Here is a 13,425-nt window from a genome sequence, read left to right as displayed (position 1 = left end):
TTCCTGGAGTGGGGGAACCCAAGAGGGAATGAATGAGAAGGAGATGATGGTTCTATTCTGAACGTGCTGAGCCCAAGGTCCCTGTGTATCCCTGAGGTACAGGTGTGCTGGAGCCCGGAGCCCAGGGGAGGGGAGTGGGCTGTGGGAAGAGAGTTGGGCCTTTGGCGTGTAAGCTGGGAACCGGAGCAGGGCCCAGGGAAAGTGAGCCACTGGGAGGAGGAGAGCAGCAAGTGCGGGATCGAAGCACAGCAACAAGCTGCAGGCGGGCAGAGCCAAGATTTCTCAATGGAGACAGAGGAGAGGCTGGAACGCCAGGAGAGAGGGGGCATCTGCGAAGCCAAGGAAAGGTGCAATTCTGCCAGGGACCTGGCCACAATGTCACATGATGTCAAGAAACTGGGACGGCGAGCCCCTCAACCAGGGCTCAGTGGGGGATGCTGGTGACCACTAAGCCAGCAGATTTGGGGAAGGTGGGCATGAGAGGGAGGGGCAGGGTGTGTGGGCCTAGACCAGAGTCCTGGGCAGATCAGGCTTTGCAAGGTCGGGGAGCTGGCAGGGAGGTCCCCACGGGGCTGGGATCTGTGCTCTTTCATGCACGGTTTCTCGTTTAGCTCTAACAGTGTGTGGAGCAGGTGGTCTCAGCGCCCCCTTACAGATGAGGAAATGCAGGCTTGGGCAGGTTGGGGTTTTGACCAGGATCCCTGTGATCCCAAAAGCAGAGCTCAGATTCGAACCCTGGACTTTTCCACAGCCCCTGGCCCTCCTTGGCCTTGAGCTGCCTGGATGGTAAGCTGCCCACTCCAGAGCCCCACCTGTGCTTCCTGAAAGGGACAGAGGGACAGAGAGGCGAGCCCACTGTCCCTAACAAGCAGGGTGCCTGCACGGTGCAGCTGGGCCCCTGGAGCCGGACACTCCCGCCAGCAAAGCGCTCAGAGCTTATGAAGCAGCTCTGAGCGAGCTCCTTTGCAGAATGCAGGTGGCTGCTGGTCCCTGATGAACATTCAGAAAACCCATCAGGGAATCCCCAAGGCCACACTTCCACGTGCCCTTCAATGGGCTGGGGGTGAGCTACAGGAGTTGTAAAAGCCACTTCCTTCTCCCCGCCAGGGTCCTTGCCATTTGGAGTGGTGGTGGGCAGGCAGCATGCTATAGCTCACCGGGGTCCCCTGGCTCCCAAATGTCACATTAGCACATTCTGCTGGGGCGCCAGCTTCCCTGCGCTGGCCGTCTGAAGTCTTGTGCCCAGCAGATGCCCCGGTCAGCTCCCGTCGCTCAGAGGAGGTCCTGATTTATTTATTCAGCATGGGGAGGCAGCACATGGAATTTGCAGCATGCTGGGGGCAAATCCGGGGAGCTGGGAAGTGGTGCCCCAGCTCACATGCCTGGCCTTCCCACGGCGACCGTCGCCACCACCATGTCTCCCAGGGGCCTCACAAGTTCCTGCACTTAATGCTCAGGGCAAACCTTGAACCGGGCACAACCCAGCCGGGCTGAGAGAGAAGGGCAGAGACTTCCCATGGGTCAGGGCAGGGGGTAACCCTCGGCCACTGGGCAGGCACCTGCACTTTTCTCAAATACACTGAACAGGCCCGCTGGTCATTAAGCCCACAATTATTGAGCACCTATTGCATGCTGGATCTAGGCCAAGGTCTTTCGTGGTAAAGAATCCTTCAACCAGCAGTATTATTGGTGGTGGAAGGTGATGGCTATTCTTGAATCCTTGACCAAGGCGGCCTTGGACAGCCTAGATTAATCGCTTCATTTGGTCAACAAACGTTCCTGGGCACCTGCCATGTGCCGGGCTCTATGCTGAGAGCTGGGGATATAGAGAATTTTTTTCACCCCCCCCCCCCCCCAATCTCTGCCCTTGTGTGACTCTGACTGCAAACTGGGAACTTGCCGAGCTGCTATGAGGGTTAAGGAAGAGAATCAATGCGATGTTCCTTGTGTGAGGCCTAACTCACAGAAAGAGTCCAAGAAACTGTAGATATTTTATTCATGATAAAAGGAACTGAGCTATTTGCTAGGTCCCCAAACACCTGCTCTGTTTCCTTACTGCCGTCTGTTCCCCACAATGGCCCCTCCACTGTGGCTTTCTCTTCCCTCTACCAATCAATATGGCCAAGCCCTACCCACCTCTTCCAGGAAGCCTGCCTGGAGGCTGTTCCTCCCCTCTAAGTGGCCTAGCTGCTGCTGTGGGCTCAGGGTGCTGGATCACACCTGAGCCATTCCCGGGGTGTGTTCAGGTCTTCTGATTCCTGAGCAGACCCTGAAGCTTTGCTTCTGTTGTCCCAGGCAGCACAGGTCCCTGCCCTGCACTGCACCCAGGCCCCTGTCTTCCCTTCACCTGCTGGGTGGCGACCCCGGATAGGCTCCTCCTTAACTGCATCGTGCAAACCATGTCAACTCTGATCCGGAGGGAGCCTGGGACTTGCAAGAGGGGACTGTGCATCAGGGGTGGTGGGTTCTGAGCAGAGGGAGAGGGGCTGTAGCCCTGGGTCTGTCATTGGCTGGCCTCCCTGCCCCTTGGCCTTGCTGCAGGTTGTCACTAGTTCACAGTGTGGCCATTGCCTTTCTCTGTGCCTCAGTTTCTCCATCTGCAGGTTGCATCACAGCAGTTCCACTAGTTCTCATCCCTGCCTAGATATTGGGGTCCCCTGGAAAGCTCCTAGAAAATACAGATGCTCGGGCCCCAACACATTAGAACCAGTGACCTTGGAACCCCTAAGGTTTACGGGGTGGCTCCCCGGCGGCAGTGCTTTCAAAAGTCCCCTGAGCCAACATGAGATGTGGCCGGCACCGAGCACCCCTGGCATGGGCTGAGGGCCTTCAGCGCTGACACGGTCCAGTTCCCAGAGCTTCGGCGAAACAAACAGAACCCTTCCCTGCAGAGTAACGCCGGCTCCTTCCTACCACGCACAAAAAAAACGGGCTTTCTAGAGTCACATTCCCTAATTCAAATTTTGGATTTTGGATGCTGTGCAAAGGAAACAGGTCCTGGTGGTTCACATCTGGCTTCCTGAAAGTCCAGACGGAAAACAGTGCGTATGGTCTAGGAGCATGCACGGGATGGCCCAGCAGGGGCTCAGGGGGACTCTGTCCCCTCCTGGGAGATGTCCTTCACCCTGCTCCTACCTCCCATACCCCAGGCAGAAGGACAAATGAGTGACAGGGTTGACAACCTCCGCTGTGGCTGGTCCACTGTGACACAGGCTCTACCTCACCTGCTAAACACCTGCTCTCCTTGCTGGACACTGGCTCTTAGTGAGGGAGGTGGATGGGCACTTTGCAGTTCAGCTGTTGCTAACAGCACACAGAGACTGCATCACCAGGGTGTAAAACTCAAGACTCCATCAATGTGCTGAGTTCTAGGACCCCCGCCCCTGCCCACTCCCGAATGCAATCCAAACTCAGGCCCCAGAATGAGCTGTGGGTGGGGAGATGGGACACTCAGAGCCAGTGCTGGCTTTGCTGTCACCCCTGTGAACAGCCCAGGGGAAGTCCTGCCCCCTGCTGGCATCTCGCTGCTGGGAAACCTCCCCAGGGCCGGGCCCCAGGGGAGATCTCCGTGGCCTCCGCCTCCTGATCAATGAATGTGCCGCTGCTTTGGAGCCTTCCTCACTCCACGCGGAAACCTGCTCCCTGGGTCCTGGCTCTGCCCAGGGACCCTACATCACTCGACTCCTAGAGGGCAGCAGAGAGCAGAGAAGGGCTCTGAGCATCCTCCTTGTCACTGCCGCTCTCTGCAGAAGTGAGGCTCCTGACCCTTGTTGGGAGATTTTTTTTTTTTTTTTCTGACAGGCAGAGTGGACAGTGAGTGAGAGAGAGACAGAGAGAGAGAGAGAGACAGAGAGAGAGAGAGAGAGACAGAGAGAAAGGTCTTCCTTTACCGTTGGTTCACCCCTCAATGGCTGCTGCGGCTGGCGCATCACACTGATCGGAAGCCAGGAGCCAGGTGCTTCTGGTCTCCCATGTGGGTGCAGGGCCCAAGAACTGGCCGGGAGATTTTTGACATGCCAGACGGACACTTGCCAAATGCCATCGGGGCACAATAGCCCTGCAAGGGTAGATTTGTTTAGTGCTTGGGCAAGCCGGCCCCAGCCAAGAGCTAAGTCCCTGAGGGGACTCAGGTCGGAGACAATGGGTTATTTTCTTCCAGAGCACCTGAAGTCTTCCTCCTCTTCTTGACTGAATCCTATGGTCCCTCAGGTGGCACCTCCGATGCCACCTCTCCCAGGGAGCCTTCCTAGATCCTGCCAGGTGGAGCTAAGGGTCCCTCCTCTGAAGGCCACAGTCACCTGTGCCTCCCCTTGCCCTGGGTCTACTCCTCATGGCACTGGGAGCTCCCCAGTTGTAGTTCCCCATCCAGCACCCCTGCACCCCACCAGGACCTGGCATACAGGAGGGACTGAAAATGACTGTGGAGAAACCTCAAAAGCACAGGCCATAGGACACCTCACCCCTATCCGGGCCAAATAATTTATCCATATCAAAATCAAGAACTTAGGTTAAACAAGGACCCGAAGCTTATAGGCAAGAGACTGAATGGGAGAAGATACTTCCAAAGCCTGAAGCCAATAAGGGACTGATATCTAGATTATGTAAGGAACACTTGTGTCAACAACAAGACAGCAAGCTCACGATAAAAATGGTCAGAGGATCAGAGCAGTTAACACACGGCCAACAAGAACAGGAGGAAATGTCCATGCTCGGTCATCAGAGAAGTGATACTGAAAGCCGTCATGCGATATTATTTTACACCTTTAGATTCGCAAAATGGGAGCTCTGGCAGACAGTGACGTGGGGGTGGGGAGAAGGCAGGGAGCCATCCTCACGGCAGACAGGCTGGGGACAGGGATGCCATTCTGAAGAATGATCTGGCAGATCTGGGGCGGGGATGGAATTGAAAGATGTTTATTTTGGTGCAAAAATGTTGAAATCCGCACCTAGGAGAGGGTCTTCAAAACATTCATGGAAAACACACACCAGGAAAACATTATGCATGGATTTCAAAATGCTTGCGCACCAAAAATTAATGTGTATTTTCATTCCATTTTTCTTTGAAGTGCCCTTGTAGTCGGTGGGCATGCTGTTCTGACCCCACAATTCTGCTCCTGGATCTGTCCTAAAGCAAGTCCCTGTTGGATCCCGAAGGGCACATGGATAAAGATGCTCATTGTTTGGGAAGATGGGGCACTGCAGGTGAGCTGGAGTCTGGTGCTGGAGGTGATGGGCAGGTAAAGGGGTAGTGGTGCCCTCTGGAAGGAGCAGGGAGGAGCCACGGCCAGAAGGTACACCTAGGAACACAGACTGAGGGAGAAAAACAAGACAAAAAAGATCTGTAGCCCAGCGGCACAGACACAAACTCCCAATACTCAACGCGGTTTTCTGAGCATGCACGCAGACACAGCATCAGCAGGGAACACTCAGGGTCTTGGCCTTCCACTGTGGTGTGTAGCACCGGGAGACAGGTGCACAGGAGGACATGAACATACAAGAGGGACGTCCACAGTCAAGGCCAGCAAGGTCGTCGAAGTGAGGAGGGTCAAGTGTGTCCTAATGAAGCCAGATGGCACTTTTCACAGAAACCTGGAAGGGTGGCACACCTGGGGTCATGGTCGAGCGCACCCAGGAGAGGCAAGGGAGGCCACCAGCTGCCATGGTCCTTCTCTGGGCCGGTCACCTCCGCAGGAATGTCACAGCCTCACACCGCAGAAATCTCAAAGTCCCTCTCAAGGCGGGGGAAAGAGTCACCTTTCATTTTACTACTGTAAACCGAAGTAGGCTCGGACACACTAAGCCACGTGGCCGTGGCCAGGCATGTCTGTGTCAACACCTGAACACTTTCTGCCTGAGTGGGGATGAGGTCCCTGTCGCCAGAGGCATTCAAGCAGAGGCCATGCAGCATGGAGCGTCCACAACTCAATGAAACCCCTGTCAGCTAAGTGGTTCCACCTGCTGGGCCACCTTCCTTGGGCTCCCCGAAAGCTCAGCCTGGATTATGAGGGTTGGGAGGTGTCAGGAGCTGCAGACAGGCCCTCAGCCCTGGGAGTCCACATTCACAGGGGTCTATGCATTCCCGGTGGCCCACAACTCTGCCGGGTGCTTCCTAAATTCAGCAGTCTGTGCTCGGACCTACATCCAGCTGGGAGGCCACCCAACAAAATGGCCTTTCGGGATCCACGGCTTAGAGAAGGGAGCTGTGGTTTGGGCCTCCAGAGAAAGAAAGGATATTAAAGATCAGCCTCTGTGGTCTCCAACTAGGGTCAGGCTAGCTCTGAAAGTTTCTAGTAGGTTCTGGGAAGTTATCTTCCTGCTTTTATAGGTGCTGGTGTTCAGCCAGAGGGGTTACGAGGCCCTGGGGTGGGGCTGGGGGCAGGGACTGCACCTCACTCAACATGGCTCCCCCCTACCCCTCACCCCACCCCCCAACCAAAGGGCTTGGTGAAGCGCCTGGCAGATGCTCAGGAAATGCACACTGAATAGAACCCTAGCTGTTCCCCGAGGACCGAATGGTAGGTAATTAATGCCTGCATTCCACTAGGTGCATTCTGAGTGACAATTATGTCGTTAGAGCCACAGAGACCCCGTCCCTTCCAATCAGGTGCTGGAATAGAAAACTCCAGTCTGAGGCCTTTATGTTGCACAGAAGCAGTGTGAAATTCAAGTCCATGATCATTCCCCAGGATGCTTACAAATAGGCCTAATGAAGGCAGGCACGGCGAGTCGAGCGGCAGATGCGCCGTCTGCACTAAGCACGGCGCGAACAAGGCTCTAATCATGGCTCCACTCCACTTCCTTCCCTGCTGCAGATCCTGAGCCATGTTTAGCCTCCAGCAGCAACATGGAGAAAAAAAGAGCCAATTCGTTCAGCATTCATGCCCATCGACACGTGGTTTAGTGCCAGTCGACCACAGGTGGAGGGGGAGCACAGGACCTGGGGCTCACCGCGGTGCAGGCCCAAGGTGTGTGCCCAGCAGGATGCTAACCCCTGCCTTCCCTATACCACGGGTGGGTCCCTTAGCAATGTGCCTGCTTGGGAGACGGCTAAGAATGCACCCTGTTCATTTGGGATGTGGTCCTAAGACACATTGGGAGGGGTGTGGGCAGGGGAGAGGGGGAAGGGGAGGGAGCCAGCAACAGGTGCGTGGCTGAGCAGGTTTCTGGGGGCAACCTAGGTTCTTTCCTGCTGGGGACCTCTGGGAGAAGAGAAGGAGGCTGGGGTAGTCACCTCCCCTCTCCCGCTTCCCTGGGCTCAGGCACACCGCGGGTCAGCTGGCCTGCTCCACACACAGGTCAAGGTAGCGGGAGTGCCTAGCATGATGCTGTTCTAGCATCCACCTGCCACACCCACTCTTTGGAGCCCTTGAAAACTGAGTAAACGCAGGGAAGCTGAGGGCGGGTGGACAATTCTGGGGGCTCTGGCCCCCTCCCTGGAGTCCGAAAGCCTCGGTATGCAGAGGGACGGCAGGCCGGCCCCGGCTCCATACTACGCAGCGGCTCTGGTGTCCAACACGCACTCACGTTCATGTAAAGACAAAAAGGCGGTTGCAGCACCAAACACCCTGGTGTGGGTGAGCTTCTGTTTGTGTTCCTGTGCAGGCCATTCGTCAGACGCCCTGATGTGAATCAAGTCTCAGAAAACCACAAGCAAAGGAAGTGTTCACGAGCAGGACAGCTCGCTCTTGGGGTTCCAGCGCAGCCTACACTTCAACCCTCTGAGCAAACATCTACTGGCACGCTGCTCCTGTGGCGACAGAGTCCCAGCGCTTCATGGAACTAGAGCTTCCCATTTTCCGGAGGAACAAACTGAGGCTAGCGAGATAAACTGACTTGCCCAGGATCACGCGGCTGGGAAACTTCAGAGCAAAGACTTGAATCCATCTTCTGCTGCTTTCCCAGGCCATAGCAGGGAGCTGGGTCAGAAGTGGGGCAGCCAGGACTCAAACCAGTGCCCTTATGGGGTGCAGGCAGAGGCTTAAACCTACTATGCCACAGTGCCGGCCCCATCCTGCATATCCTTAAGTGTGGGGGGCAGCTATCAGGGGTGTATGACAGACCAAAAGGCACCCAGGGTGTCAATACACCAGGAGAACCGAGATGTAGCTCAGAAATACATCATGCTTTTTATAAAGCGCTTATCATAATTGCTACTTCCTCGTGGAACAAAAAAATAAAGGCACACATTTATATGTGTTACCTCATCTCATTCTCCCCACATCCCAGGATGGTAGGTAGGATCCTGTGCCTATTAGGGGGACCATCAACACTCAGAGAGGCCAAGTCCCTGGCCTGGTGTCTGACAGTGACTCAGTGACTTGGGCTCGGGTGAGCTGGACCAGAAGGCACAGGCTCTGTATGGTTTGCTGTTCTGCCTTCAAACTCTAGGGGTGCCTCAAACCAGTCCCTAGCGCTGGTGTCTAAACTGAACACAAAAAATGAAATGGCAATAAAATTGGCAGGCCCTGGTGGCTATGATGGGCCAATCCATATTTCACAAAATACTCTCCTAAAAAGATAGGATTTGCGAACCGGAAACGTGACGTGAGAATTGACTTGCAATCACTCACACACACACGCACTGAAAGTAAGTATCTCTGCCACGACGCCTACTTTGTTCAACCAATGAGGAAGCGATGCCTTAACAAATGGGAAAATAACCGCCTTTGCCTGAGATTACATCCTTTGTGCACGTGGGCGAGCTGACGTGCGCTCCCACGAGCGGCCACGAGAAGACACAGGGGTCAATCTCCAGGGCTGGGCGAGAGGCCACTGCACTGCCGGTCACCTCTCCTGATTGGTCGGCGGCCTGGTGGGGTTTGTCCGAATGAATCTGAGTGGCTCGCTTTAATCCCTTGCTTGCCCTGGATGACTCTGGGATCTGCCTAGGGAGAGTGAACGCAGCAGGCACTGCTCTTGTTTCTGGATTTTTCCAGAAACACCCAGATTATGTGAAACAGAGTGCCGTCCAGTGGTTTTGGCTAACAGCCTTGCTAATGACTGTTCTGGGGTGAACTGAGGTCCCAGCCTCCAGGAGCACCCAGCCCTGCTCCTCACGGTGCCGGAGGACTCTTGACAAGTCACTGTCCTCCCTGGGCCTGCATTTCCTGACCATCACACAAGGCGCTGGGTCTCAGCGGTTTCTCAGTCCCCAGTCCCCTTCCAACTCAGACAGCAGCAGCAAAGTCCAACAAATGAATTGATGTCTCCAAGACTATAACTGGGCTATAAAGTGTGTGTGTGTGTATCTCAGTGGCTAGGGGTGGGGTTATAACAGAGGGAAAGCCAATGCAGCCAATGGGGCCTAGTGCAGATTCTCCCACCAGCCATCTGGAAAGAGGGGATCAGCACAGACCTGCAAGCAAAGCTTGTGCATGATTGTTGTTAAATGCTGGAGGTATGATAATAGTCTTGTGGTTATGTTCTTAAAAGTCCTTATCTCATAGAAATGCACACCGGAGTATTTATAGATTGAAATGAGATCACGTCTAGGAGCTGTTTTAAAACACTACAGCAGAGAGGGGAGGGAGACGGGGTACGTAAACATACAACAAGCTCGGCGAAATGTTGACAGTGGTGGCGGCTGGGTGATGGGGCTCATGACGCCATTCTCTCTGTGTGAGAGGCTGTTGAACCATTGCCACAACCCCCAACAAAAGCAATGCATGGCTTCCCAGCATAGTGAGACTTAGCCCCACCCCCTACACTTCTAGAAGCCTCTCGGAGCCATACTGAAGAATCAAGGAGGCTGGAGAAGAAATGCAGTTGAAAAAAAACCATGGCCCAGAAGTGGAAAGCAATGTTTTCACAGAGAAGTGTTCCTTCCCGACTCTCCCTGCCGTCATCTGGAATATCATATTTCCATTTCCTTTGAGGCATTTTATTGCAGAAACACAACATCACTGAATATAAATTGCATCGACTTGAAAAGTAGTAGCATCAAAAAGCCTACCTTGAAATTGAGTAAACTTAATGGTCCCCATTCTCTCCCCATTCCGGAACACCACTTGACCCTAAAAACAAGACAAGACAGACAAGAACAGGAGAGAAATGCCACATTAGCCCAAACACCACTGATCTCGGTTACAATTCATTAATTGTACAATGTGATTGTTAGTATTAGAGAAAAAAAACAACAGACTCCCATTGGGTTACAGATGCAAAATCAAAACTAATTGTTTTTAAATTAGTTATGGCTTTATCTGGTTAATCTGAGCACAAAATCAATAATGGAACCCACACATGTGAATCGAAGCCGAGATAAGCACCATCGTTAGCATCGCGGCTAATTTATTACCCACCCCCGTGGTGTGTTAGCCAGGGTGTTGGAGACCAGGAGGCAGAGGGGAGAGGGGCTCAGAGCCTGCCCCTGACTCTGCCCCCCAGGCCCCCCCCCCCCAAGACAGGAGGTTTTGCCAAAGCTTCCTCGGCTTGAGGACGGGGAGGGTGCTGGGGTTAGTATTTCTCGTTGAGGACACAGAATGTTTGTATAAGTCCTTCTAGAAAGGTGACGTCAGCCCCAATTATAACTGGGCTGTGGTGCAGCACAAAATTAAGCTTCTTGAGCCGGCAAGGCCTGACTACTGTCACAGGCAGCTGAGCGGCCCTCATTAGGGACCTTGGGGGCGAAAGGCAGCATCCTCTTGTGCAACAGTCCTGCTGGCTTCCATATGCGTGCTGGATAAACCAGGAATTTAAAGAGGCAGCCTCTTTTCTTGCCGACTTACAGTGCACCTAAAATTCTGCAGCCCATGCAAGAGACCTGACACGCATTGTGTCACTGAATCTTTATGAGCAACCTAGCAGTGAACAGATGATCCCCACTCTGCAGATCAAGAAACTGAGAGGGAGGTCATGCACAAGGTCATTGCAAGTGAGGCTGCTGGGATTCAGTCCAGGTCTGATTTTAACGCCTGTGCTATTTCACCCTAGTATATCGCTTCTGATGCAGAAATAAGTCCCTTCCTGGCTTTCCACTGCGAAATTGGGAAAATAAATCCTTTAAAGGTGCGTTGCTTATCTCTCATAGCAATGCTCGCGCGTCAGTAGGAACAGCAGAGACAATGTACTCCACACCCCATTTCATTTTTGGGAGAAGGCTCTAGCAAGTGTCTCCCCTAAGACAGAAGCCCGAGCTCTGTGGCCCCTTGGACACCAACCCAGAGGGGGGCCTGCCCAGCCTGTTCTTAGAGCGGAGCTAGGAGCACCTTGTCTTTGGAAATCCTCAAGACAGCTGTGACGCACACGCCCACTGCTTTCCATACGCAGGTGACAGTAAGCAATTCCCCGGCGTGTGAAAACACTCAGGCAAGGTGAGACAGGGGCTGTGATTTCATTTCTAGGGATGATGGAAAATCACACAACACCTTCCAGGAGTGCCGCGTTGATGCCAAGGGACCGCTTTGCCTGGGTGGAAGAGAAGCAAATGCCGTCCACAAGGAGGGGTCTGTTTTGCTAGGACAAAGGTGGCGCTCTACCGAGTTCACCCATCTCCTGCCGAGCTCTGACGAAGTCCAAAGACTTCTCCATCTGACACGTGCCAGTCAGGAATGCAATTCAGGTGTCTCCTGTGAGTGACAGGTGCCCAGCTATCGGAGCCATCACCACTGCTTTCCTGGGTGTGCACTAGCAGGAAGCTGGAGTCAGGAGCCGCGCTGGGAGCCAAACCCAGCTACTGCAAAGTGGGACATGAGCATCTTAACTGGTGTCGTATTTTTTAAAAAAATATTTATTTTATTTATTTGAAAAATAAAGTTAGAGTTACATAGAGAGGTAGAGACACACAGAGAGAGGCCTTCCATCTACTGGTTCATTTCCCAAATGGCTGCAACAGCCGGAGCTGAGCTGATCCGAAGCCAGGAGCTTCTTCTGGGTCTCCCACATGGGGGCAGGGGCCCAAGGACTTGGGTCACCTTCTATTGCTTTCCCAGGTGCATTAGCAGGGAGATGGATCAGAAGTGGAGCAGCCAGGACTTGAACCAGTGCCCATATGGGATGCTGGCACCGCAGGCCAGGGCTTTAACCCGCTGCGCCACAGCGCCGGCCCCTTAACTGATATTTTAACTGCTAGGCCCAACGCCTGTACCCGGAAGGTGATTCTAAGTGCAATGAACAGCCAGAGAGGCAGGAGGCTGAGCAAAGGCAGCCCATGACCTCATTTCTGATTTGAGAAGATCGCCCTGGCCGGTGAGAGACAATGGATGAGAACGGAATGGATGTAGAAGTGCAGAACTTGTGTGCAGGCTCCGGCAGGTGGCAACCCAGGTGTGAGGGGCCGGTGTCGTGGGCTGGGGGCGGGGCTGTGCACGTGTGGCTGAGTGGCACTGGACATCCTTGTACTCCTGTCTCCCTGGGCAGTGTGTGCTCTGCCGCCAGTTTGGGAGCTGAGATGCTCTGTACCCAGAGAGCTGTGTCAGTTAAGGTTGTGCCTCCTCCCTGGGACAGACTACAGCCAATAGGCGACTAGAAGGTACACACAGGGGTTGCTCACCAACCAGCATGCATACTGAGAGATGTGTCCTTAGGTGATTCTGTCATTGTGCCAACAGCATAGAGTGTGTGACATAGACTAAGATGGCTATGATGTCGCTTCAGAAATCTCATGGAGAAACGCAATTGAAAAATGAGTGCATTTTGGTTTAAAAACTCGAGATCCATTATTCTCTCTCTCTCTTGCTAAATTTATTATTTGAAAGGCAGAGTTAGAGAGACAGAGAGAGAAGAGAATCTTCCATCCCCAAATGACTGCAATGGCCAGGGCTGGGCCAGGCTGAAGTCAGGGGCCTGGAATACCCTTTGGGTCTCCCAAGTAGGTGGCAGGGTCCCAAGCACTTGGGCCATCTTCTGCTGCTTTCTCAGGCACATTAGCTGGGAATGGAGCAGCTGGCACTCCAACCTGTGTTCCTATGGGATGCTGGTGTCGCAGGCAGTGGCTTAATCCGCTGGGCCACAAGGCCAGCCCCCATCATACTCTTTTTCATTGTATACACTTCCATGAACTTTCTGCAGGCTCCTGGTATTATCTTATGGGACCACTGTCCTACACATGGCCTTCCACTGACCAAAATGCTGTGCAACTTCCAACTGTAGTTCTGGCCCCCTCGCCTCAGTGCAGGACAGCTGGGAAGGACCCTGGGCTCCAGGGGTCCCTGTGGGATTTGCTGAGGTCACTGGCAGCTGCATCGCATCTCCACTTGTCCCTCTGCCCAGTCCTGCTTCGCTGGCACCCCTCTGGCTTCCTGCTGGCATCCTTGATAAACTTCCCATAAGGCAAATCTTTGTCTGGAGTTTGTTTCCTGGGTAACACAACCTAAGACGCCTCGGCACCCAAGATCCCTGGGGCTCTCTCCCACCACCTAAAGGAGCCTGAGTGATAGCTGGGGTGGGAACAGGAGGCACTGGATTCTGAGCGAAGCTCATGAGGTC

The 13,425-nt window shown here is 53.8% G+C and overlaps 1 protein-coding gene across 1 annotated transcript in view; it reads right to left on the bottom strand.

Moving 5' to 3' along the window:
- Nucleotides 1-13,425, bottom strand: part of GABBR2 (gamma-aminobutyric acid type B receptor subunit 2) — a 351,363-nt gene that overhangs the window by 80,608 nt on the left and 257,330 nt on the right. Inside the window, exon 8 of the mRNA XM_062206955.1 lies at nt 9,953-10,013. Coding sequence (XP_062062939.1) covers nt 9,953-10,013 — 61 coding nt within the window. The remainder of the gene's footprint in view (nt 1-9,952; nt 10,014-13,425) is intronic.

Source organism: Lepus europaeus, chromosome 12 (genome assembly GCF_033115175.1).
Source record: "Lepus europaeus isolate LE1 chromosome 12, mLepTim1.pri, whole genome shotgun sequence".
Lineage (NCBI taxonomy): Eukaryota > Metazoa > Chordata > Mammalia > Lagomorpha > Leporidae > Lepus > Lepus europaeus.
This window is presented reverse-complemented; position numbering and strand designations above follow the sequence as displayed.